This window comes from Brachyhypopomus gauderio, chromosome 5, assembly GCF_052324685.1.
Source record: "Brachyhypopomus gauderio isolate BG-103 chromosome 5, BGAUD_0.2, whole genome shotgun sequence".
Classification (NCBI taxonomy): Eukaryota; Metazoa; Chordata; class Actinopteri; order Gymnotiformes; family Hypopomidae; genus Brachyhypopomus; species Brachyhypopomus gauderio.
In genome coordinates this window covers 4,118,778-4,145,684 of record NC_135215.1, presented here as the reverse complement: position 1 = coordinate 4,145,684, position 26,907 = coordinate 4,118,778, and the positions used below count along the sequence as shown (strand labels likewise).

General features: G+C 44.6%; 4 protein-coding genes across 14 annotated transcripts in view; 2 read left to right on the top strand and 2 right to left on the bottom strand.

Annotated features, from left to right (window-relative positions):
- The first annotated feature begins 226 nt into the window (after positions 1-226).
- On the top strand, positions 227-9,709 carry wif1 (wnt inhibitory factor 1). Its single transcript, XM_077005022.1, has 10 exons — positions 227-496; positions 681-820; positions 2,788-2,896; positions 3,081-3,221; positions 4,959-5,054; positions 5,466-5,561; positions 5,677-5,772; positions 7,722-7,817; positions 8,186-8,281; positions 8,875-9,709. The coding sequence occupies exons 1-10, from the start codon at positions 355-357 to the stop codon at positions 9,003-9,005; spliced, it is 1,143 nt and encodes a 380-aa protein (XP_076861137.1). The 5' UTR covers positions 227-354; the 3' UTR covers positions 9,006-9,709.
- A 4,310-nt stretch (positions 9,710-14,019) lies between these two features.
- vhll (von Hippel-Lindau tumor suppressor like) lies at positions 14,020-15,351 on the top strand. The gene is made up of 3 exons (XM_077005021.1): positions 14,020-14,279; positions 14,392-14,526; positions 14,636-15,351. The coding sequence occupies exons 1-3, from the start codon at positions 14,099-14,101 to the stop codon at positions 14,791-14,793; spliced, it is 474 nt and encodes a 157-aa protein (XP_076861136.1). The 5' UTR covers positions 14,020-14,098; the 3' UTR covers positions 14,794-15,351.
- Positions 15,352-15,504: 153 nt separating this feature from the next.
- Positions 15,505-18,423, bottom strand: tmbim4 (transmembrane BAX inhibitor motif containing 4). The gene is made up of 7 exons (XM_077005020.1): positions 18,235-18,423; positions 17,749-17,857; positions 17,521-17,626; positions 17,375-17,408; positions 16,913-17,030; positions 16,768-16,813; positions 15,505-16,621 (listed from the first exon to the last, which is right to left on the bottom strand). The coding sequence occupies exons 1-7, from the start codon at positions 18,323-18,325 to the stop codon at positions 16,415-16,417; spliced, it is 711 nt and encodes a 236-aa protein (XP_076861135.1). The 5' UTR covers positions 18,326-18,423; the 3' UTR covers positions 15,505-16,414.
- A 1,526-nt stretch (positions 18,424-19,949) lies between these two features.
- grip1 (glutamate receptor interacting protein 1) overlaps positions 19,950-26,907 on the bottom strand; it is a 187,332-nt gene continuing 180,374 nt past the window's right edge. For 5 of the 11 annotated variants that reach the window (XM_077005013.1, XM_077005009.1, XM_077005012.1 and 2 more), the window contains exons 21-26: positions 26,145-26,183; positions 25,679-25,790; positions 25,387-25,431; positions 23,720-23,953; positions 23,426-23,572; positions 19,950-22,789 (exon numbers count right to left, since the gene is read on the bottom strand). In XM_077005013.1, the coding sequence (XP_076861128.1) occupies positions 22,532-22,789; positions 23,426-23,572; positions 23,720-23,953; positions 25,387-25,431; positions 25,679-25,790; positions 26,145-26,183 (835 nt within the window). In that variant the 3' untranslated portion in view covers positions 19,950-22,531. The remainder of the gene's footprint in view (positions 22,790-23,425; positions 23,573-23,719; positions 23,954-25,386; positions 25,432-25,678; positions 25,791-26,144; positions 26,184-26,907) is intronic. The other 6 variants (XM_077005011.1, XM_077005017.1, XM_077005010.1 and 3 more) reach the window with 3 other exon arrangements.

Genomic DNA, 26,907 nt, shown 5'->3' with positions numbered 1-26,907 from the left:
TTATGTATGTATGTATGTATGTATAATATATGTAAAATTATATATTTATTTATGAATATATTTGTGAATATAGTTTTTTGTGTTTTTAACAGTTTTTAACTGTTTACCTAACAAGATCCAGGATCTGTAATTGCCTGTAACCTTTCAGTTCCCGACGTCCTCTTGGCACATCACGCCACCCTGTGGACGGGGCGCAGAATTACATGTCCTGGTGTATACAAGCAGCCTGCGGAGTAGTGCAGGCATTTCTCTTCTGTCAATTCAAGACGCAGTTGGATAGATTTAATACGGGAGTGAAAGAAGGAGATATTAAATACTGCATTTACCAGTACACAAGGACAAGAACTGTGCGGAATGGCTTTCAGGACGTCTGTGTTTCAGCTATTTTTTAAGACCTATTTTTTTCTACTTTTGGGGGGTTTGTTAGTCGAAGCTGCCCCAGAGCAAGGAAGTCTGTGCATGTGGATTGATGCTAACCAAGCTAGGATATTAATAGGTAAACAGAGTAAACGTTGCGTAATGCCAATATTGATGTCGCAATATTTTTAAGCATCCTACATTTTCTATAGGAATCCGAATTTGAATTGAGATCATGTATTTAACCAGCTCTTTGAAATGGGAGTGAAAGTTTGTATTATATCAGTTTGAAGAGAGGAATGGTGAAATGTTTCATTCAACAGGTTTCGAGGAGGATATTTTGATTGTGTCAGAGGGCAGAATGGCCCCGTTCACTCACGACTTCAAGAAAGCGCAACAGCGGATGCCCGCTATACCTGTTCACATTCACTACGTGAACTTCACCTGGCGAGTGACTGATCAGGTAATACAGGGTCAATATAGCACACTGCTTACAGATACAGTACGCTTACAACATAATTATCAGATCTATATGACTGTCGTTGCTATAAACGTCCTGAGATTATTATCTAGGACAATGCTGTAATCGCAGTTAGCAATATTACATACTAATAATAAACAACAATAAAGTAATATAAAGTATTTAAAAAATCGTAGAATGCAGAAAAAAAAATATTGATCCTGAGACTGTAATGATCGAGCACCATGTTGTCTATATAGTGTTCTTTGTTATTTAAATAGTAAAGTAAACAGGACATTTTAGCATAGTTTGCGACTTTTTTTAATTATTCTCTTTTTTTTGGTATTTTAATTTATATCAATTGCGGCATTTAACGTTTTGGTGTGGTTCTGTCGGCACGGATCAAAGCGCAAACGTGTGTTGAGCCCTCCTCTTCAAGCATGTGCCAAGCATCTGGGCCATTTGTAAACTAAAAACATGGGTCAAATTCTCGGGCGCGTGCCAGCACTTTATTTGCTTTATTTTAAAGGAAAAAGGTCCATTTGGACTGCTACTGCATGTCCGTCCCTCTTTGTTGGTAAGAGCAAAATTTGCTTTCACCGTACACGTGGTCTCCTTGTGCACCGTCAAACTTCACTGACACTTTACGTAAGTGTTATTCAAAGCTGGGAATCCTGTTAGTTGGCCAAGTAACTAAGGATAAAGACCACCAGCTACGTAGTGATGCAGCTGGGGCAATTGTCCATTATTCTAGGTGTTACACTCGTTTAACGTGAGCAGATGCTAAACTACCCGCATGTCACTGTAGCACATTTGCAGTTCAACAGTTTAGTCACAAACGTGCAACAGGATAAATGTGTTGTGTTTATTGATAATTAGATTAAACTACGAGGAGCGATAACATACTTTCGAATTTCATGGTTAAATTTACACAATGATGTGAGTATTTGAACCCTTATAATGTCACCAAAGTGATTCACATAATACATACTTTTAAAAAAAGATCTTTAAAGGTTTTATAAGTCGGATCTTCTGTTTCAAATTGTACATGTTAATTCTGCATTTTCTGCTGAAGCCAAGGTTTTGGGGGTCTAAATAATTGAACAGGAATTTAAAATTGCTTTGATTTACCAAATGAGCACTGGGAGCGTATCAGGAAAAAGCAGATGTTGTGGATGGTATGTATCAGAATTTCCTTTTTGTTTTCGCCCCCTACTCACCAATGATTTGTCCACGCACACTGAGATCATAATCTGCAAATGGCATGTTGACTCAGTGAAAAAGAGAGGAGTAAAAGGGAAGAGGGGTTACCGAGAGAAAGAGCGAGGGATACAGCACAAAGAGAGAGGTACAGAAAGAGGGAGACAGAAAAGAGAGAGAGGGCCCTCTCTTTCTTGGGCTCTTACTTCGCACTTCAAAGCCTGCCGTGGAGGCTTTAAGAACAAAGGCCTCGGGCATAAAAGGCTGATGGCAGGCGCTATCTGTGTTGGTTATTACCATTCAGCAGCGGGATTAGCAAAGCTCTCCACACGGCCTGCGTGTTTTTCTCTTCATCACACGCCGCCCTGCTCCAGAAATCTAGAGAGGAGGACGGAGAAGGGAGTGGTGGAGAGAGCAGGGCTGGATGTCACTTGCTTTCATCTCCTTTTGAGACTTTTTTTTTGTGTGGTCTGTGTGCGTTTTACTGTTCAATCACAGCCATTCTGTCAAGTGTATAATTTTCAAAGCTTTGAGGGCATTATTCAGGGAAGAAAGCCTTGTCCCTTTTGGAGCCGATTCCCATCCATACTCGTGCTGTAGCCGTGAGGGGCCGTCCATCCCTTGCAGATAGATGTGCTCCACTACTGGAGGGTTATCTTCTGCTTTCACGGCATGGCCACAAACACTGGAGGCCCAGACGTCAGTCGTCAGTTTTTTTTACTTTAGTTACCTAAAGAAAGAAAGTGAAGACCAGTCTCTTTCCACTGCAGGCTGAGTACTTCTACGAGTTCCAGACTCTACGTTCATTTGACAAAGACATCATGGACGACCCTACCGTCAACGTCCCCCGATTGGGCTCCATACCGCACAAAACCTCAGGTCAATAAGCACTTACTAGTATGTAAAAAATGGCAAGTTGCATTATAAGAGACTCTTTTTGGGCATGGATTATGTCTAATGGGTTTTTGTATCCTGACTGAGTTTGGAGGAGACACTACAGAAGCTTTGTAACCTGTTTACTAGCGCGTGCATGCTAACACGAGACACCGGTTTGCACGCGCAGTGGTCCGGGTCGGCTTCCCGTGCCGAGGCGACCAGGACGGCGTCGCGGCATTCGAGGTCACCATCCTAGTGATGGATGGGGGTGGAAACATCGTTCTGAGGACGCCACACAATGCCATCTTCTTCAAGTCCTGTCAGAGAGGTTAGGATCTTCATGCATACCAGCTACACATCCATTCAGACTGTTTAATGAAATAAAAAAACATACATCATTGTACAACAATTGGGGTCAGTAGAAACTGTATACAGCTAATTAAAAAGTTTGATACAAATTATAATGAATGTACCCCCCTCCCCGCCCCCTCAAAAAATAGGCCTTCCTTTTCAAAGTGATGATCTGTGTCAGTCTTTGGATTGGTGCTGTGAGCTGCTTTGTCATTAAATCTGGTTTCTGGGCTGTGTGAGCACACAGGAGGGAAGACAGGATGTAGGAGAGGCAGACTGGGCAAACCTCGTGCCTCTTGGGAGCCACGGCAGGAGCCTCAGCTCTCTGTCTGATGACAGACGACCCAAGTCGTGGTCTGTGGTTCCAGTCCTCCGAATAAGCAATCGGCAGGTCTTCCCTTGTCAGGCTGCGCTAATTTAGGCACCAGCTAATGTACAGCTTGCATTAAAATGATATGGAAGCACGTAAACGACTGCTTTCCTGCTATATTCAACGGCAGCGCTATACAGAGTGCGTTTGCCTTAGACGGTGAAGGCATATGTTGAGTTTCATCCAGAAGGCAACATGACGAGAGATGATAAGACATGATAAGAATGGTGGAGAGTAGGAGGACGAGAGATGAGATACAGACACCACTGCATTTCACACTCAGAGGCCTGTGATGTCATGTGAAATCTGCCAGCTGCAACAGCCTGTGAGAATGAGAGACCAGAGCCACTCATCACACACACACACACACACACACACACACACACACACACACACACACACACACACACACACACACACACGTACACACAGACCTAGTGTAACATTCCTTACACACCCCCTACACATAGACACCACAGATCAAATGGTCCATCTGGCTGGAGTGTTCCAGTGGGGAGGAAGCAGCTTGTACCTCAGTGGCAGCTGAAGGTGTTGTAATGGCCGCCACCGTACAGCAGCACACAGCAGGCCCTCAGGCCCAAGGAGCGACCACGCTACACACATTTCAGATTCGTGCCACTTCAGAGAAGCCTGATCCAACATAAGGTGTGCAAAGAAGCAACAGAAGCGATTGAGTCTTGGTCTCTGTGAGATTGTCATGGCTGTGGTAAAGTCATGGCACAGAAGCTCACAGTGGCTTCAGGCTAGATTTGTTTTGGAAGAGGAGACAAACACGCTGGCTAATTTTGTATTTGGGCTGTAACAAGGGGCTGAGATCCGCTGCCTGGTTCTCCTCAGCACAGCTGGTCAGCTGTTATGAATATTCCAGCTTCTAGACAGAAAGGAAACACATCTGAAATCTACACTTGTTTTCCTGGCATGAGCCTTTAATGTACATTGACCACATGGTCTTCAGAGACAGCAAGCTTTTGATAAACCATGATTCCAAATTTAAAACACTATATTGGATGCGACATGTTTCATGGACTTGATGACACCGTGGTTTCACCTCAAAGCTTTTGAATTGTGGCTTTTTTGTCCTTCAAAAAACTGCTGCTCACTTCTCTTGAAGACACAACTGCTTTTGAATTCTGTTGCCACACTGTCGGAATGTGACAACCCTTGAAGTGGTGAGGAAGACGCAGAGCCACAGGGGCAGTAGAGCTCACGTCGCACTGTTGCGCTCTCTGCCTCTCTCTCTCTCTCTCTCTCTCTCTCTCTCTCTCTCTCTCTCTCTCTCTCTCTCTCTCTCTCTCTCTCTCTCTCTCCTCTCACCCTCTGAAGCGAAGTGTCCTGGGGGCTGCAGGAACGGCGGCTACTGCAGCGAGAGGCAGGTCTGCGAGTGCCGCGATGGGTTCTATGGCACGCATTGTGAAAAAGGTAACCCAGGTTCTAGAAGGTAACCCAGGTTCTAGAAGGTAACCCTGGTTCTAAAAACCTGCAACAGTCAGCACAACAAAAAAATCTGAACTCTGTTCAAGCAAGCCAGTGTCCCTGCATTAACCACTGAGGGAGTAAAGTGCATTTTGAAGTATACTATATATTACAATTTCATTGTATTTATGAAAATCCTGAATTCTTTAAATGTGGTTTTATAGTGGATTACATTTATTATATTACTTGGGTACTTTGACTATGACACCATCCAAACCATATCAAAGGAGTGTGCTGTTCACCTGAAAAGGGGACGTGTTTAATAAAACTAGCACTTACTTTATTTCACTATGTTGTTGAGTGCAGTGCATTTGGGCGAATAAGTCACAGTATTGTCCTCTCACGTTCTTCTCTCAGCTCTGTGTTCACCTGGATGCATGAACGGAGGTCTCTGTATGAGTCCAGGACTGTGTGTTTGTCCTCCTGGTTACTATGGAGGAAGTTGTGATAAAGGTAAATCCTACATCATTTGTCCTTGATTTTGACCAGTTGGTTTTTCCGCTGTACTTTGCTCAGACGGGTCGGCCTTTAAGCAGCCTTGACTGGCCTCACCTTCTTCTGTTTGCAGCTAACTGCAGCACTACCTGTTTTAATGGGGGGACATGTTTCTACCCCGGGAAATGTGTCTGCCCCACTGGCTTTGAGGGCAGCCGCTGTGAAAAGAGTGAGTACAAACAGACCTCTCATAAATCCAAACGTCTTAGCCTGGGTAGAGCAATAATGCAGATCTATGGTCAGTTTTTTCTAGCATATTCAAGTGGATACAATTACAGAGCCAGAAGGCAACTGAGTCAAGATCAGCTTTACACTCATAGGTTTGAGTTTTACAAAAAGGTCTGAAAGGTTATTTTCAGTATTACTGTGTCCCCCTATGGAGCATATCTGTTTAGTGCAGTAGTCACTTCAGTATCAGTACAGGTAGAGAATTCAGCAGAAATGTTGTGTACTGTGTGAACTTGGCCTTTACGTTTTCCAGGAATAACTGGATCAAACCCCTGCTGAAAACTTTGGTCTCATTTTCCAGTGCCTGATTTTAAAGAGACTTTCCATTTGTCGTGATGCGTGTGTCACCTCACACCGTGTTTAGAGCAGCCCGTCCAATCAGTGTCCTAGCTGAAGTGTGGTCACACCAGGGTGGCAAAACGCCCAGCACCTGTGTGGGCAAACGTAAAGTCATGCAGTGTAACGACAGCCACAAACACCGACTCTCAGTCTGAGGGCTCAGGGCATTAGTACCATTACTAGTCAGACAGTTACCTGCGTATGAAACACTATGTTTTTAGATATTATGATATTTACTGTTACGGTGTTTATTTATATATTTATGGTATTTATTGTTATTGTTATGGTAGAAAGAGTAGCTATAAGCTGTAGACAATGTTAGTGAAAGGACCACTAATATATGCCAGTAAATTACAATGCTTATAGATATAATTTTTGATATACATGTTTAGTCTGGTTAATGTCTGTTTAATGTCTGGTTATGTCTGCACATGCCTCTTCATGCTTACTGGTCATCTGATTCTGTTTCATCACCCCAACTCAAAGACGACATGTTTTCGCATTACGAACGATCACCTCCCAAAGGCAGCAGCTCAGGGGATTGAGCATTAAGCCATTCAACCCATTTATCTTAAGACGCAGATTAAGCCCAGGGCTAGGGCGTCCAGGGCTTTCCGTGGAGAACAGAGCGATGTAGTATTTCCAACACCCCACTCCATCTTCGTCTGGAAACACTGGTCTGAAACGCCTGGGCAGTACCGATCTCATCTGTTCATTCTGATCCCCCGTAGGATCGGGTAACACTCTCTCTGTGAAAACACGCTTTGAAGAAGTGACCATATTGAGGTTATTTTTTTCTTGAAGATATCAGTGGTTTCATCCATATGTTACAGTACAAAAGGCCCACTGAACTTCAGTGGGATTCGACCATCTACAAGAACCATAAGGAGCTCTTCAAAACTATACATCCACACCCTTGTTTTTCAAATGTGTTAAATTTCCCCTCATATCGTTTCAATTACTTCCTACTTTTATATCCCATAGTTGGCTGTTAATTATCTGAGGGCTTTAAAAGCAGAACTGATGTTGTTATTTCTTTAAGATGCATGATTCACAGTTTCCACTGCTTAATGGATCTTATTAACCCCTTGCAATGCATGAACTGGCTGGTGGGTCTGGACTCATTCACGTTTGTAACTAATTGCATTCAGTTTTAGTTTCAATGTAGCTATGATGTCATTTTCAGTAGTTACTGAGTCGTTACTGAATCTTGTGAATGATGACTAAATGTAGAAGTTAAGCCCATGTCTAATGTTAATACATGCATAAATTTTCACATTTTTCAGGTAATAACTTTTGCATTGACTCAAATGTACTTACTTTCATTTATGCTTGTTAGTTATGTACTATCATCCCACTGTGATGGCTGTGCTGAATTCTGGCTCAGTGTGATTGGCTGGCTGTGCTGAATACTGGCTCGGTGTGATTGGCTGGCTGTGCTGAATGCTGGTTCGGTGTGGTGATTGGCCGGCTGTGCGGTGTGTTGTCCAGGTGTGCTATATTGGTTAATCAAGCCGCAGCTGTGGTGGTTGAGCCGTGTTTGTGTTGTAGGTAAATGCCGCCAAGCCTGCCGTAACGGGGGCAGATGTATGGGCAAGAACACCTGCAAGTGCAGCAAGGGTTACCATGGCGATCTGTGCTCCAAGGGTGAGGGCGTCCTTAACTGGTCCGGCTACCGTACACTTGTTTTCATGTTTTTGTTGCCATCTTTGAAAAGAAAAATAAGTTTTTTGTACTCGTTACAGCAGTACTGTAAGATGCTTACACACACACACACACACACACACACACATTTGGACAGCTGGTGGTCACTGGGCTCACAGAACAGACTATAACTGCTTTTGGATTTCCTAAACAGCATGACTTCCCCTCTAAATGTTGAGGCTAAACATTGTGTTTCTGTGCATGGGTTTGTGTGTGTTTGTGTCTGTGTGTGTGTGTGTGTGTGTGTGTGTGTGTGTGTGTGTGTGTGTGTGTGTGTGTGTGTGTGTGTGTGTGTGTGTGTGTGTGTACAGCTGTCTGCGAGCCCAGCTGCGGATCACACGGGATCTGTGCGGAGCCAAACAAGTGTCAATGCCGGGACGGTTGGCATGGACGTCACTGTAATAAGAGTAATTCAGCAACCTGATTGCAACACAGACCCCCCTGACCACCCGCACCACCACCACCCACCTCCACCACCACCACCACCCACCTCCACCACCACCCACCTCCACCCCCACCACCCTCCACAATCCCCAAAAGCCGCTTTCCCAAGCCTGGGCAACACATAGCAACCCGTATAGGGATGAGTGTAACTCTATAGCCCGGACTCTTCCGGAAGCTCAAGTGAAAAGCAGGAGCGGAGCACTGGGCTGGGTTGCCTCTTCCGTGCGGCCACGCTTCATTCTCTTCTATGGCAGCGGAGGGAGGCCTGCAGGCTTACAGGCATTGTGGAACTGGCAACCACCATTTGCTACTGTTCATTTCACAGCACATGTGGTTTCAGTCATTCATTTAATGGCATTGACTTACAAGCTACTGATGAATCTGTGTATTAGAAAATAATTAGTTAATTTCTGAGTAATTAGTAAACTTTCATCCATATCACACTATTTACTTTGATAAACAGAAGATGACCTGACCACAAGCTAAGGGGACCATCCTTAATTAGGCATCAGTTTTCTCTGTCTTCTTACCCCCGCCTGTGCCTCTGTCCTTCCAGGGTACCGTGGTGGATTGTCAACGATTCACCGCCCCTCCGGACCCAGGCCAAAGCCCCACACCACATCAGAGAAGGACCCAAGGGTGACACCTGACATCCACCAGCCCTCCGACACCAACTATGTTGTTTAAGCTTCCTGACCTCTCCGGGGGTCCAGCACTCATCCCCCACCCTCTTCATTACCCAGCATCCTCCCTGGGACCCTTACACCTTACACCAGAGGCAGACGTTTTCTTCATGTTCCTGATATCCCCTTTCACAGCCAAAGTCCAGCTCTCTGTTCCTTTCTGGCACTAAACCGCTCCCCCCTCCACCCAGCCTCACAGACGCCAGTGGGGGTGAGTCACAGGCCGCTTTGTGTTCAGTGGAGTCCGGCCCGCGATGTTTTGTGGGGAGGTCTGCAGCTCTACTGTAAATATGGGCATGAATCACAGGGAGTACATTACAGACCAGAGGCACTTTTGTGTTTGTATGACCTGACTGAGGATGGTAACTGCTGTTTTCAGTTCACGTCCTTTGGTTTAATCAACATTCCCTTTCTCATCTACACATGGACAACGAATCAGTGAAGATCTCTCTGAATACGTATGCTTGCATTATGGGGGCTTGGTTCTCCAGGTTTATTCTGTAGCTACATGCCATGTGAAATGGAACTATATCTAGATGTTATAATAAAGTAGGATAGTCAGTGTATACTTTACTCAAAGTTCAGATACTTAGTTGAATATGCTGAATGCTCTTAGGCTGCTTCATGTTATAGACATAGAAAATGTGATAAGAAAAAGACTTATGTTCATCTGGGTGTGATATCAGTCAAATAAAGCCATCTCATTCCTTAGTGTCTCCAGCATGCCATCAGCTGAGCCTTTCCGATTCCTGACAACATATCACTGTTCACACTGCAACTACTATAATTCACACAATGCCTAAAGCATCAGCTGTGCCAGATTCTCCATTGTTTACATTGAATTAGAATACCTACAAAAAAGACAAAATGCATTTCATAAATTCATGTACCACTGCTTACATGGTGCGTCTTGGTTCCCTACTGATACCAAACATCTTCAGAGAGTTGTATAAGCAGCAGTATTTATATCCAGCGTTAGTCATTTCTCCCGTGTGCTGTGGGGTCTGCTGTGGGGCAAGAGAAGATGACGCCTGAGGTTTTGCAGGCCGCCGACCTGAGCGGCAGGGACACGGACGTCGCTGTGTTGGGTCCCTCACTGACTGCCTCGCTTGGTGGACACATTGTGAAACCACTGCAAATTACACATCGTAATGTACTGGGTTGGGGGGGGGAAGGGAGTAGACATAGTGTTTAAAAAAATTAGAAAGCCTACATTTTAGACAGAGAGATGGACTGCCATATGACTGTGCAGGCCAGCTCGCCGATGTGTCGGAGGCCTTGTATCCAACGCTGTTAGTTAGTATGTTATTTGAATCTTGAATCAATGAGCGTTTGCTTTTTTTCTTGTGTAAAGTGAAAGGTTGTGTCATCTGAGAAGAATGTTCTCGTTCAACCACCAGCCCCATAAAGTAGCTGCAACCACCTGCTGTTGTTAATGAACAGATGCCACAGTGCTGGTCCACCCACATATCACTCACAAAGCAGCCCGAAGCTCTGATTCACCCTCTTCTAGCCCAACCTCAGGGCAACAGTACATACATCTACTGGTTAAACACTGAATACTTCATATAGTTTCGGCTACTAAGTGGGGAATGCAGTCTAAAAAGCAGACTTTCAGTTGAACATCTGCTGTGGAAATCACTGGTGCATAATTAAAAAGTCGAACACTAATGATAAAAACGTATCTTGTTCTGTGCTATTTTAACTAAGTTAATCAAAACACAATGGACTGATGATAGTTATCCCAGGACCAGTAACGTGCCACTGATAAACCTCTCCGCTCCGCTGCGTCCTGTCATCAAGGGGAAGTTGCAAGGTGACTAGAGAAGACGGAGGGCTCTAACGAGCTGGTGGGGGCGCTGGTGCCGGCCCGATGACATGTAGCGGCTCCGCCCAGAGCACCAGGCTCCCTGGAGCCTCGCCGGGTCACCTTTCATGGGGAAAATCCAACGATAACAAAAACATGCTGTGGAATCTCAAAAATGTACCCAGCAAGCGGAACGGCAGTAACCTTGGACACAGTCACCACGTCCTCGGCTCTTTATAGTTTTGGTTGATGCTGCTTTCAAAGTTCCCTCTGACATCTGCATAGCCTGCAGGGGGCAGGGGCGGTCTGGGGCCGGTCTGGGAAGGTCTGGGAGCGTTCTGGGGTGGTCTGGCGTGGTCTGGGAGTGGCCTGGGGGCGGTCTGGGGTGGTCTGGGGGCGGTCTGGGAGTGGTTTGGGAGCAATCTGTGGCGGTCTGGGAGCGGTTTGGGGCCAGTCTGGGAAGGTCTGGGAGTGGTCTGGGTGTGGTCAGATGTGCTGCAGTTATGATGACCTCAGCAGCTGTAGAACTGATTCCTGTAGGGACTATGTGACTTTAACTAGGTTTATAATTGTTGGGAGAAAATGTTTTTTATTGTATGGATAGAGCTGTGCTTCAGTTGTCAAAGAAGTGAGAATGAGTTCTTCAAGACATCTATCAAAACACAGTCCTGTAAGAAACACTGTCCTGTAGGTAGTGTCTGATTCTCATGGAATATCTGCTATGCTGTGTTGTTCATTTTAAATGAAAGAAGCCAGATGGAGCAGGGGGCTCACTTGTGCACGAAGGCATCATATGCGAAGCTTCCACGCGAGGCAGACCCATCACGCTAGACAGAGAGCGAGACATCAAAGACCAAGTGGAAAAATAGGCCAGTAGATGAGCCTGTGTCCCATAATCGTCGGCTCAGAGCTGGAAAGGGCATGGAGAGGAATTAGGGGGCAACTGGTATTATCAGTTGTAAGGTACACATCTGAAGACATGGTGATTAACACCCACAAGAGGATGTTCGGTGATGACAGGATGATCCTGATATCCAGGTAACGCTGTGTGTTCCCCCGAAGTGCCCTGCAGGACGTGAATACACCCATTACCCCTTTAATGAGGACACAAATGTGCTCTGGCAACACAGCTGTTAGCAGAGTCAATGGCAGGTCAGGCTCATATGCATGAGAAGGAAAGGCTTTTAGATCTGGTCATAATCATAACAGTGGAGAGACACTGCTGAACAGACAGAGCAACTGGGCTCAGTTCAGCACTCGGGCTCCTTGAAGCAGGTTGTGAAATCGGCCAGACGCAGCCCACTGCAAACGTCTGGAGAGAAGAACAAAACTCCCACGGCACTGTGCCAAAGCTGCCGAGTACAATCAGAGGGAAACCTGCTGGCCTGTCGTCACACAGCACACCCTCGCACACAACGGAAAATATGCCTGAGATTAAAAGCAGCACAAATTAGAAAATGAATTTTTTAAAAATGCCAAGAGTGCGGCTAAAATCAACTTGAAAATGCATCCAGATTTGTTTGGGAGCCAGCAGACAATGGCAGAGCAAAGCTTGGGTGTGTTTTCAGGATATTCGTGTCTAAGGTGCACTGGCTACATATTTGAGATTTAATGGATATTTGGTCGCTAAGACCCCTGAAGTGTCTGCTGACAAAGAAGAAGTGGATCTGGAAATGGAAAAAAAAAAGAACATATAATAGTTTTTTTATTTGATGATTAATTAAATTAATGAGTGTTCAAATATTAAATGTAAACATGTATCGTTATCCATATATGTGCTGTATGTGAATATGTGTATAGATAATAGTATTCTGTGTGTGTAGCAGGCAGTGACTGCTGTGAGAGGACAGTAGAGTAATATGTGCAGGTGGTGCACGCTTTAGTGAGGGAGCAGCAACGAATGCGGATCTCCAAAGGACAAGAGCCCTCTTCCCCCCAACATCAAAGCCGTGCTGTCATCCCACAAGAATTTGGAAGTGCCCCCCATCCTTCCTCAGGACGACCAAGCAGCCTGGAATTTTAAGTGGATCTCACCCATCTTAGGGGAGCTTTCAGGATGGGGTTTGGAGGAGAAAGGATGGACGGCTCATTGTGACCCCTTAAACAAACCGGGACCAACTCAGATTCAGATGAGGTTTAGACACACACACACACACACACACACACACACACACACACACACACACACACACACACACACAACATATCTCTTTTTCAGATATATGGTGTGTCCAAGGTAGTACCAATACAGTACTGCTCTTAATTAATATGGATGCACCAGAGGGAACAAACAAATATATATATAAAATATTCTTCTGCATGTATAAGGGTATAAACATTTCTTTAGATAATAATTTCAGCAGTTTATGATAAGGTGTCTAAGTAGGTGCGTATCACTGTCCAGGATGTTGTACACGGACTGGCAGAAACACAAGAAGTGGTGCAACATCATTATTTATTAAAGTGTAGACATAATGATTTAAACCAGCATGAAGAACTGCTGTGCTACTCTCGAACCTTTTCTGTCTCGGCATGAACTCCATCTGCTTCTACCTTGTCTATCTCCACTCATCCATCTTACTGTTTCCTCTTTAACTTTTTCTTTCCCTGTTCTATTTGTGGAGGAAATAAATTCATGTTTCCATTTCTGTTCATTTCTCTTCCATACATTACAGAAAATAACACAACCTATGAAATATACAGTAGCTAAAATGGTGAATAGTTTGGATACATGGGCATGACATACATATAGATTTAGTACTGAATTTTGCATTGAGATAACTTGATCACAAAGTTGACAAACGAATGTAATTAGGCGTTTTTTATTGTATTTATGAGTCTAATAATCATGTTTTGATTAAGCAAGATGACTTGAACGTTGAACAATAAGCAACACATTCACTTCAAGGACGATTTAAAGCAGAGAGAGAGAGAGAGAAATGGTAGGAACTACATATAATTTGATTCCTGTTTCGATTCTGTTTATGATGAAACGTCTAAAAATAACACTAAACACATGACAGATGTAATTGTTTACTAGGATTGCATTCACGCATTTACACGTTTCACGTTTACACTATGTGGGGTGGCAGGTTTTTTCACGTTCCGACGCATATCTTGCATAGCCCCGCCCTCTGTTCACATGTGGATAATTAGCTAAATCAGTTAATTACCTAATCAGTTCCTATTTTACCACGCATTGATCTTTCCTTACGCCTGATGTAACTGCGCCCCCTTGTGGCAAACATAACGAAAGTTACTCTTTTTTTTTGCATTGTGTGACAAACACAATGGCCGACGAGGAAGCTCTCCAACCACTCAAATCTCTCCATTCACTAGAGCCCACTTATGTCGACTTTGTCAACAAATCCAGCAAGAAAGCGAGAGCGTGGTGGTTGAACTTCTCAGGAGCTCCAGTCTCATATGGCGACATAAGACCTGGGGAAACACTTAAAATGAACACATATCTGAGTACGTAGACTGAGATGGGCTTCCCCAGACCACACGAACTGTATAATCAAATCTTTGAGAAGTGTAGATTATAAATCTGTATCTCAGTGACGGTGTTGTGGGGTTTTTGCAGCACATCCCTGGATTTTTCGAGCATCAGACGGATCAAAACTGCTGGCGAACTTGCGTGAGGTTTATTTACCAGCAGCTGCGCTGTACGGGGACGATGGCCGCCCGGTGTACCGGACAGTCCTCGTTACCACACCCGGTACGTCTCCTCTTCTCTGGATGACCAATTTACTATGAGCTTTTTAAATATCCCTCACCTTGTTTATATGTAACACGTTTAAATGTTCCTTGTGGTTTGCTTGTAACAGTGTACTCCTTACAAGAATACTGCTCAACGTTCATCCGACAACTGGTGAGAAAAGAAGACGTCGACAAACTGGAAATCCCCGAAGTTTTGAGACAGGACATCAGCCGCAGTCCCGATTTACTCCTAGAAATACAGACTTTAAAGTTACAAAGTCTGTAAACTTGATTTTGGGAAACGTATGGATCGGCAATTTCTAGAAGCTAAACAGAAAATACAACTCCAGACATTTGGCCTTGTATTTCCAAAACAGGTTACGTCTACTACTTCAGTGTTTCAGTCAGAAACGTCAAACAGTTTACATTTACTGCTGCTTCTGGTTAAATTGTGTTTAGTTATATATTATCTATGTAAATGAACCTCCATGAAAAATAAAAACTAAATACAAACAACACAAAAGCAGGAACCATATCACAGGAATGAATATTGGAGGTGCAACCTTTTTTGATGTATTTTTTAAATATTATTTAATTACCATTTGTTACATTTCAGTTGATACAACATAGTAAATAAATTCATTTAAACAGATATTTGGATATCCCTATTAAAATAGGTATTGCACTTGTGGTAATAAATTAAAGCCTACAGAAGTCCTCTTCCAGGATATTCACATCAGAATGTCCAAAGACAATGGCATGCATGCAAAATAGCACTGTGGATCTCAGGATTAAGCAATTATGTTGCATCTCATTAACTAGACGGTCACCATAAATAGGCTAGTCCCTAAAAGATGAGAATGGGGTTGTGGCGACCATAATATCAATGCATTACAAATGCATCATTTTAGTTCACACTCCAGTTTTTTTCTACACAATGTCAATATAGGCTTACAATTGGCAATTATAAGAAATATGGAAATTATACTATATGAAATTATGCAGTATGAAATTTTTAATAGTCAAGTGTTTCAGATGCGCTATAGCTTTTCTGAACACATATTTAACTAATTTTGCTGCCTTATTTCCTGAAGTAGTAATCATTGTTATACCTTGAAAGCAGAATCACATTATGATAGATTACGGTCATCATCCAATGCTCACCAACCACTGCAGTTCATAATTGACATTTTGTTCCATTTTCACTAACACAAAGCCATCGAGGAGGAAACACATCCACATTATACAGACCTGAAGGCAGAGGCAAGGAACAACAAATTAATCTCCAGAGTAAACATACATCAGAAGTGGTCCCTATTCAGAACTACAGAATTATCCAATCATGCTCCGAGGTGAGATAACTATTACAATATTTTGAAGTATAATGAACTACAAAATCCCAAATGTTACACATAGTTCAGAATACACACAGCTAAGCATGCAAGTGCAGTGACGTTTGGTGTCTCAAAATAAATTTAAAAAGGACCATGTCACAAACTGAATGATTTTTGAGTAAAGAGAATAAGGAGCATCACACCTATGTTACAATACATTCACCTAAAACATCAACAAAGATCTGAATAGGACATGGTACAAAAATTGCTGAAACGCATCACCAGTCTCAAATACAATTAATGATTCTACTATGATTCATTTTATTTTTTTAACATAATTGTGTGCATCGTAGCCAATATGTGCTATAGCTGTTTTCTGACACTGGCCTAAAATGTCTACATAGTTTATCCACTGACTACATTTATCCAGTTTTACCAACATGGCATTACTCTGTGAATACCTGTCATGCTGCAGAAGCCGAGTGTAAGGGACTGGAGTAAAGGCTAAAGGGGTGGGGCTAATGCTAAGTGGGTGGGGCTAAGGCTATGGGGGTGGGGTGGACATGCAGACTTTTAGTGTTTCTTCATGGAGTCGAGGATACGCAGGATGTGCAGGAAGAGGTTGACTATGTCCAGGTAGAGGTTGATGGAGGCCAGCACGTGTTCCTCGGGCGACAGCTTGCGCATGAGCAGATGAGTGTCGTAGATGATGAAGCCGCAGAAGAGCAGGGCACCGGAACCAGCGAACACCAGCTCCACCATGTCGTTGTGGAAAAACAGCTGCCAGTCAGTGGGAGGATCCAGTCAGCAAACACAGTAAATATAAGTGGAGGGATTACCATTGAAACGTTGGAGTAAGTGAACTAAGGATTAATCTAAGACAGGGCAGCTGAGGCGCATTAAGATTGTCCAGAATCGGCACTCACCCGCATGAAGCTCGCAATGATCAGAATCCACAGGGCAGCAAACAGCCTGGCAAAGGAAATGGACAGTGAGTGTGAGACCTTGGAATTATAAGATCAACACACAGTGGAAAGAGAAACAAAGGCTGTGAGACGTAAGGAGAATTACCCAGCTCCGAGCTTGCTGAAGTCCCGCTTAGACTGGAAAGTGTAGGCAGTCAGGCCAGCAAATACAGCAGTTGTGAGGATGAAGGCCTGGAACACTACTGAGTATTCATAGAAAGTCACTGCAAAAAAGGGAAAAGAGTTTTATGTTTACTATAATGGAGAACACAACATTACAAAACACAGTGATCAAACGTCATCATAATTTATCACTACTTCTTGAGTCTAGGGCTGTTTGCATGGCCAGTCTTTGGTTACATTACTCAATATGTGAAGTAATTGTTACCTATGGTTAAGTTTCGCTGGGTGCTCTCAGTACACAATGCCATTGTTTTATTTACAACAGGTACATGTCAGTCATCCACGTTGCTGCCAGAATTTAACAGGTGCACACAAAGTTACAGACTTACACTGAAGACAACAGGCTGCATTTAGCATGGAAAGAAGAAAAGTAGGTTTAACTTACCAGCTGTGGCAACAGACACAGCTTCTAACAGAGTCTGCAACAAAACCATAATGACACAGTGTGTAAAGTTCTTTGTAAAGTACATTTCTTCTTCTTCTTCTTCTTTTAGGTCCAAGCTGTATGAAAGCTAAGAAAAGAGTACTCACAAATCCCAAAAGTAAATAGAGGTTGACGGGATGCTGGTGTCGGTAGATAGCCAAGGCAACAATCAAAACCAGCGACCCAACAGCTGATATCAGCACCACAGAAGGACTGTGAACACAGTGCAGGGAGAGATACTGTATATCACCTGAATGTACAAAGACTTTTATTTTGCCCAGTCACTGCACTGCTGGGCAGATAAAGCCAAACGGAGGGGAGAGGTGTGGTTTTACCTTGAATGTATGAAGTTTTTGACGGGCTCACAGAACATGAAGAGGGCAGACACAGCTGTGGTTATGAATATCTGCAGTGAGAGGATGGTGTAGACTTTGCGTAGGAAGTCTATAAAGAAGAAAACATCATGAGATCATAAGATAATGTTGGGTTAGTTGGCACACAAACCAGGTCAACAGATTTTCACCTTATTAGCCAAGTAGTGTTTAATAAGCCCATTAACTGACTACATTTCCAACTAATTCCACGTAACTTCTATAACAAGTTAGCTAGCTACTCCAGTAACTGAGCTTCTGGTGCACTTTAAACCCCTTAAAACATAACATTGGTGATAATTCAGATTATATAAACGTGGCAATATGTCCCATATACAGTTAATCAAATATGTTGCTTGGTAACAGGTTCATATTTAGCTACGTTAGCTGCCTAGCTAGGTTCAACTCGCAATATAAACCCATTAGTTAGATGCGCGGATACATACGCACCCATACGGATTTGTACGCTTGCCGTTGCAACATTGGTGCCGTAATTGAAATCATCCTCAATCGATGACCGGGGATATTTTTCTTGATTCATGTTGGCGGAGGGATTGTTGAGCTAACGGCTAGCTGTGTGAGATAGCGCTTCCTGTTTCTTCCAGCTGGCTAGTTTGTTGTGACGGACCTGCTCTCTACTGCCACCTGCTGTCGCGCCTGCGATATTGTGACGGACCTACTCTCTACTGCCACCTACTGTCGCGCCCGCGATGGTGTGACGGACCACTTGGGATGAATTCAAAATATCATTTTTACCTAACATTTCCACGAATTCACGAACATAGTTGTTTAGATGTCTGTCTCATTTTCTTTTCTTTTTGACCATGTTGATCTGCCGTGTTAGAATATTTATAGTATGTTTGAATTGAGTTCGTCGAATTGAGGTATATTCAGACCATATGTTTGTCATGAGATACCATGTCATGTTGGTCTTGTAGAATTGTCTACTCATCTGTATTTTCCACATATAATGTTGACTGACTGAAATGCTGTCATCCAGTGTTTTTGCCAATTAACACTAGAACAGAGGTCTCTCACATGTTTTGGTAGCTCTGCAATGCTTCTTCCCCATAAGGGACTGACCCAGCAAATCTTTCCCCTCAGGCTACTGCTGAACAACCAACTTCTTAACAAGACATCCCAACCATGTAACAGTTGACTGCAAATATTTTGTTGGCATTGTGTATAATACTCTAGGTTGTCTCCTCAGAGAGACATTTAATGCACCATTAATTCCTGCTGCAGTAAAATGGCCTGTGGGGTTTGGTGTTAAACTCTCCCACACCATCTCTCCAGCCTGTGTCCTTTCTCTGTGCAGGTCCATCGTTTTCAGAATCATAGGGCAGGCTCTTCACCTTGTCTTTCTGTATGTTTTGTGTGCCAAGCCCAATGCTTACATAGTTCCCTTTACATTAATAATGTTTAGCAAAAAGTGCAAGAAAAACTCTAAATCCAAACCATCCTCATATTTCATAGAAGATTCATAACATGACCCTATTTTAGGTTTTTTCATTACCTTGCTCCAAGCAAATATCTTTGTTAGTCTTAGATGGTTCTCTCAACAAAGTCCCAGAGAGACTGGATTCTTTTATCCCAGAAACAGCCAAAGTTTTGTTCAAAAACCAAGCAAGAGATGTTGCTTGGCTACAAGTTCCACAGTCTGGCTGTTCATATGTTACTCTATGGTTACACAGCTTTTTATGGTACATTGAGAGCAGGAAGAATGACCAGCAGGTGGAGCACTACTCCTAAAGACAGTGATCAAGAGGCGGATATTTCTCTCTATTGTTAATGCCTTAATTTTGCCTTAATAAAGAAGGGGGAGCTTCCCCTTTGGTTTAGAAGATCTAGTGCCCTGTGTTGTTTAGATACAGACCGTGTGTCCTGCTGCTTTGAGATGAATTTGACTGATGGAACCACTTCACTTCAGTGTGATTTGTCCACTCTGCATCTTTTTTTATTGTTTCTCTTTTCGTTGGCCATACAAAGGTTTACAGCTGTAGGAATCCCCAAAGTTATACATCGACGATAAATATCATGCTAACAAAGTATTAAATTTGTACAAAAATACTTTACAGCTCATAATACCTGTCCATTAGAAATAAAAATACAGTATTTCAGGGACATAACTGTGAAATTGATTCATTAATTCATCATACACTGAAAATGGATACTCACTATTTTAATTGGCAGTGCTTAAATCCACATGATTCCACAAAAGGAACATATAAATGAGAAACGTTTAACAAAACACTTAAATGCGTGCATGTGGCTAAACATCATTTTCAGTAACACAGTGATATCATTAACGCGGTCATGGTAAAACAACATATTGGACACCACAATGCTTAACAGTGAGAAGTTGCTCTTCAATCTGGCCTTGATGGTCATAATTCAGGATGTCAATATGACAATGTTCCAGCAACGACATGCAAACACAACATCTCAGACGCAGTGTATGAGATTGGGGAATGAACCCATACCCGAACAAACATCAGAACAAGAACAAAAAACCCAGAGGTATGAGAATTAAAACAGTCTCCAGAACCCCCAATGAGGCTATGATTGGTCGTTTCATTGGACCGCCGTGTGCCATTTTAAATAGTGAGTAGACAGCATGGGAGAGCGCGAACAACAGGGGTAACGTCACTCATCAAAAGCCACGAGTTTACACACACAGGTGGGTGACAGTACGGGCTGCCATAGGCCATACACATATGGACAGGTTTCTCTTTTCTAACTTTTTTTCTTCTGAACCGAGTTTTTTTTTTCCCATGTGAAATGTGTTTCCTTGTTGTTCGACCACACATGGCAGGGTTGATGCAACTTATCTGACAAACCTCATTCTCACATGACTTAACACTCAAGTGCCAAAGTCTTTTTTTTTTTCTACAAATAATTTGTACACCCTTTGGGCTCATGCCCTCTGAAAATAAGAATACAAAACAAAACAAAAAACCCAATTAAACATATAAAACCAGTACCACATAGATAGACCAGTAGATTAGCATAAGTTCATATTCACTTAAACCAAGGGGGTGGGGGAGGGGAGAGGAGACTATAGACTAGAAGTTGCTTCGAGCCTTCCATGTGTGAGACAGCTTCAAGCTTGACCTTCTAGAAATGTTTTTTTTTTCCTTCAGTGTGATGTCAGAATGAGAGCTGCTTACACTGCATATGTACTGTAGGTCAAAGAAGGATACATATCTAGACTTACAGGACAGGCTACAAACTACACTTGTGGCTAAAATGTTCATCCAAACAGTGTGAAACCCAAATCCAAAATGGAGGACTTTGTGTTTTTCTCACTCCATGTAGTTCTACTCCTTTAATGGACATTGCTGGCACCAGACAGACACCACCACTTCCCTGCTGTCACAACTAAGGTGCGACTGCTGCTCAGAATTGGCCTGTTAGCACCATTCTCTAAATGTGAGGAGAAGGTGCTTTAGGTCTGTCTGGAGTGGGTACTCAAGTGTCCGCTTTGTGCTAGCAATACACTTCCCCAAAATGGGACACGTGTCTAGGGGTTCGGCTAGATCTTCTGTCTACATCAAACACTTAGCAAAGGCTCACTCAAACCAAAACACACCATCTGTGTCCCAGTGTCTTCCCAGTCTTCACACAAGCAGTTTCCCGCAAGACCCCGGTGAGCTGACCACCGAAAATAACCCCACCAGCACTCAGATTGTTCATTGGTCACTTACAAATCATTTGCCTCTACTACTAAAAATATACATATTTCCAATTTAAAGATAAGGTGCCTTTGTGTCACCCCTTTAACGTCATGGAGGAGTGATCCAAACATTAGATTAGTAGGTATATGAGCAAGCAACACCTGGAATCAAATGATGGCATTTGGGCTATTCAAATGTTTCATATATATATATATATATATATATCTGCATGTAGTCAAGTTCTCTGTTTTGTACAATAGTACTTCTACCATTACAAAATAGTTGAAAAAGGACTCATGCATTACATTAGCTGACTTGCTTTGCCACGTTCGGACAATGGCTTTTGGATTCACTCTGCTGAATACGTCCCATCGTTTTCCTGCTGAGTGAGACAAACTCAGACCCTGGCATCAGTTGTGAGGAGTTACAGGGGCAGTCACTGTACACACATCTGGGGTTCAGTCCTACAAATCAACAGAACCAGGAGGAGTCGCTTCCAAAGGACGAGGTGAACACCTAGGGCTGGAACAAGGGACTCGTTGCAAACAGAGAATGCAGAGACTACTCTGGCGAAGACTCAGAAAGTCTTGCTTACACACACATGCAGACTTTCAAAAACACACACACACACACACACACACGCGCGCGCGCGCGCACACACACACACACACACTGAGTGGCCAGAGAGCACAGAGAGCGATGTCACCATCATCATGTGTAAACGATGACAAAGTTTCCTTTTGTTTCATATTTTCCCCTAAAACTACTTGTTTGTTGGCAATAAAAATGAGGCATGGCACTGTTTTGATATTCTCATCATGTTTTCATGGTTTTCCTCCATCAGTAGTGTCACTGTCACAGGAGTAGAAACCCTCACAGCAGGCACCTCTCAGCCAGTGAGGTTCATGCTCTGGCCCAGTGGCCAGTGGGTGTGCTAGACGTCAGACGAGTTCCTGCTCACTACCAGCAGGGAGAGCTGTCAGGACGGGTTCATTTAGCACCATGAGGAGAACTCGTCTGCCTTCACCGGGGACGGGGAAATTGGGGGGGGGGGGGGGGGTGGGATTCTGCTATAATGTCTTGTTGAGTTCATCTGGCCCCACTAGCCTGGTGCTCTGTTGGGTTGTCTCCTGACCAGCCACTAGCTGGCTGAGGGGTTCACTAAGGTCAGTCCAGCCCTCTGGCTCCTCATTGGGCAGCTGGTTCAGTTCTGAGGGCGGCACAGACACTGGGTTCCGGCTGATCACCAGGTCCAGTTTGTTTCCGGATTCCGCGATGAGGGGAACCACTAAGCAGCAGTCGAAGTCTCTGGTGCGAACATGGTTGATCTGCCAAAGAAACACCAGTAAATAAATAGATAAACAAATGAATGAACTCAAACACGCTCAGAAACAGCATAAGGCACTGCACTGTATATTAATCAGAAAGCTCAGAGACATAAAAGCACTTCTTTGCTGTAGTAGACAGTCACTTGACATGGGACCCATTCATACGAGCCATGCACATCCACGACGTGACATTTAGAAAACACATCATAACATTTGCATATGTCAGGAAGCTGTTAACACAACCATTAACACAAAAGATAACATTCAAGAACCTGTAGCATCAGTCATCGCTTGGCACTTGGAATGAATATCAGACAACTATGATAATGAGACCTTTGGTTTTTAAGACTACACTGGGAAACTGTCCACCGTCCACCAAACTACTTTATTTATAACACTAATAAATAAAAACATCATAAAAAAATAAATAAAATGTTGACATTTTACAAAGTACTTAACAGAGTAACTAAAAAAGATAAGACCCTACAGAATAAAGGGAAAATAAGATGACAGGCCCCGCCTGTTTGAGGGTCTTGCATTGGCTTATCCAAGCCAGATCAAGCCACTAGCAGTGTTGGTATGTTGTTAAGAAGTTATCTCTGCGGTGTGTGAATGTGTGAGAATGTATGAGCACACCTGCAGTAGCCTGTCGTAGGGCTTAAGCCCCGCCCCCTCGGCAGGCCCACCTGGACGGATGTTGTTGACATAGACGCCCTTCTCGAGGAGCCCGTCAGACACGCTGAAGCCGAAGTCCTCCAGGTCCGACTCTTTGAAGAGACTCACCTATGGTAAAGACGCGGCGGTCAGCCTCGCATTAACAAGCCAAGCCCAGGCAAGAATCCTTCAACCAGGCCATATGATGTTATAAACTGAACTGGCAACAGAATTTGCAGAGAAAATATTCCAGAAAGCATCAACAACGACGGCCACCTTGTGTAGTTCCACTGGGTTTGGCGACATGATATCCTGGACCTCCTGCTTCATTTTCCTCATGGCGAAGGCCTTGCGGCCGCTGTCGCTGGGTAGCGTGTTGCTGCGGCTGGCCTGTGTGTACTGGGGTCTGTTGCTGCCTCGCTCCTGAAAGCTGGCCTGCCTCCCCAGGTGACTCCGTGCCTGCGTGGGCTCCTGGTTCAGACTCAACGTGCTCCCAGACATGATGGTGGCCTAGGGGCGCAAACACAGCCCGGGCAGCTCAGAGGGGCTCTGCACGCGCGGCGAAGGGCCAGTGTTTAGTATGCATGTGTGTGGAGAGTATGGGGCGATCGTGATCACACTGACGCACGCACGCACGCTGCTGCTGACTCTAGCTCTCTTTGGACAAAATCCATGGAGACGCCCAAAAACAGCAGCAGAATCACCCCCCACCCCCACGGATGCTTTGTGAGAATCATTCCTCATTCATCGCTGTACATCAAAAGACCAATGCACAGACACTCTTGCTAACATGCACTTCAGCAGACAGGAGATGAACACTTAGTCGAGATCAAAGATTTCCACCATGACAAGTCATGGCAAAAAACTAAATCACACTTACAGGATACAACCCGGATGCATTTTGGTCATTACAAATGTTTAGTGGCATTAGTTCAAGCTAGAAATCTTCCAGACATTAGAGAGCCGAGATTTAGAGGACGTAGCTACACGAGACGGAAAGAAACACACAAAAAGCCTTGCACTGGTTCTCCCATCATGCTTTGCATGAGCCCGCATGCCCAGGTCTGCAGGCCTGCATCACTGGACAGTTGTGAGTGTTTCCCACCCAAACTGTACTGAACGGAGGGTCCAGGTTAACGATGGATGTCAGCGCAGAGCTGGACTCTCCATCTCACCATGGTGATGCATTTTCTTTTCAGAACAACATGTAGTCATGCATCTCTACACAAAAACATATTCTGTCAACTCCAGATGACAAACGTTTGTTTTCCCACCCCATGTGTTTATTTTTTCTTTCCCCTTTTGCATTTGTAAACACGATGCTACACGCTAGCGACACCGACCAAAGGCAAACACTTAATCAAGCAAAATCAGCCCGATGGTTTGTGTGGCTTCTTCAGGGGCCTCTGATGTCACCGGGTGACTAACAGCAGTGCGGTGTGGCTCCACAGCCTAGCTTAGATGGGCCAAAGTGACTGATGAGTAAAAGTGCTTCAAAATTACTCGAGAGTTAAGTCACATCCTTTTGTATTCAGTAAGTGTTCTTCAGAATTAATCACAGAAAAATTTCATTCAAGATTACATGAGAGCAAAAATAAATGACCCGTTTCCTATTACTAAGAAGCTGACTGGGGTAGGAAAGTGCATAAATCACAGGTTCTGACAGCGACTGCTACGTGGGACTACGTGGGGACCATCTTCATGGCTTTTCACCGCTCTCTGTGTCGGACTTGTGCGACGGTTCAACATTGATTAGTTGCTCGTATGTTTGTGACGCACCACTGGATGTGAAGTGGATGCCAATAGTGGTTGTGGGTGAGCAACGCCCCGCCCCCCAGCAGGCCCCGCCCCCCAGCATGAGACACTGAGCCTAGCAGTACAGGGAGAGCACCAGAGTGTCAGCACTACAAGCAGAGACAAAACCCGAAAAAGGAAAGGGGTACCAAGATGGCCAGGTTTCTCTTAGTCAGAAGCCTGTCTGGCTTGTCCTGGAAAGAGAAGGAGCAGTTACACAAGACTAAAACGTGTGAGGGACTATAGACGCAGGCTGGGGGGGGGGGGGGGGGGGGGGGGAGGGGGGGTGGTGGTGGGAGGGGCTGGTGAAGGGGGCGTGAACAAGATGGAGGGGGGGGCAGGACTGTCTCGTCAGCGTTTATGTTAAGCAAGGATGTTCACAGCTAAGGGATGTAATGAATTATGGCTCAGCGGGTATGTGGCGGTGAGCACGCTTGTTACCTCTAGCTCACGCAGGATCCCTGACTGACCACACGTCTCCAAGTCCTCCAGCGCCTGTGACCAGAAGTTCTCCTCCTGGTCCGGTTCCGTCCCGTCGTGGCCCACGGTGAACCTGGCGGGAAGAGGGCGAGGGAGGCGTCAGCGATTGGCCCGCTACACTCGCGCGACGGCCAACGAGCAGGCAGGCACTACGGTGATGGGCACGGAAGACGACCAATGGGGGCCGTGCAGGCGTTTGGGGGCGGCGACGGTGTGGCAGCTCGAGAGAGAGAGACACGCATGAGAAACGGTGTCCGGTGTGGCCGGACACACCGAGATGGTGACGCGACGGCGGGCGAGGTCGCTCGCGGTGGCCGCAAGAGGGGTGGGGGGGCGGGGCGTGGAGGCATGGTGGGAGGGGCCACGCCGGTGGTCGGGAAGCGGTGCAGACAGGAGGGCGGGCGCGCGCGCGTGGACCGAGCCTCACCTGCTGTCTGAGATAAGGCCCGTGGGCAGCGTGGCGGCTCTGCAGACAGGTAACGGAGAGCAGGTTCAATCATCAGGGTCATGCACAACATCCACGCTAGAGCGCCGCTCGGTTACGGCAGCGAGCTCCTCGCCTCTGACGCACAGATCTGTCCCAGTGCTCTGCGTCTGGCCGCTAAATAAGAGCTACTGGAATTGCTACTGGGAGAGCTGCACCGGTCTGACCTGTGTCAGAAATGTTATGACCTTGATCAGTGGGCCAAACACAAAAAAAAAAGCTAATAGGTACTGGGAATGACGTCTATAGCACGCTGACTGTTCTGTGAAACCTTCTCTTCTAAATGCAGGACTTTGATGGTAACCACTTAAGAGACGTACTAAATGCTAGCCTGATGACATCTAGTCTAACATTACCATTCCACTACTACTAATAACCTGAGCCCTCAAGAGGTAACGTGTGGTGTGCTAATGAAACATTAGCAAGAGGTCATGTCAGCCTGTCCTTGACTGAAGCCATCCTGGCCCAGCTAAACCCTTCTCTATACATTAAAGACAGCTTTCTTACACAGAGGAAGAGTGCAGCCAAGCACAGAAGAAAGCATGTGTCGAACCTGCACTTCTTAAACGCGGTACACACCAAAGACATCACTGGTCCGCCAAAGCAGTCATTAATGGTCTCACTCACTTTCAAACTGTATGCTGTTAAGACACTCTCCAAAACATATGTGAGCAATTGCTAACTTGCATACCTCAGGTAATCTCCT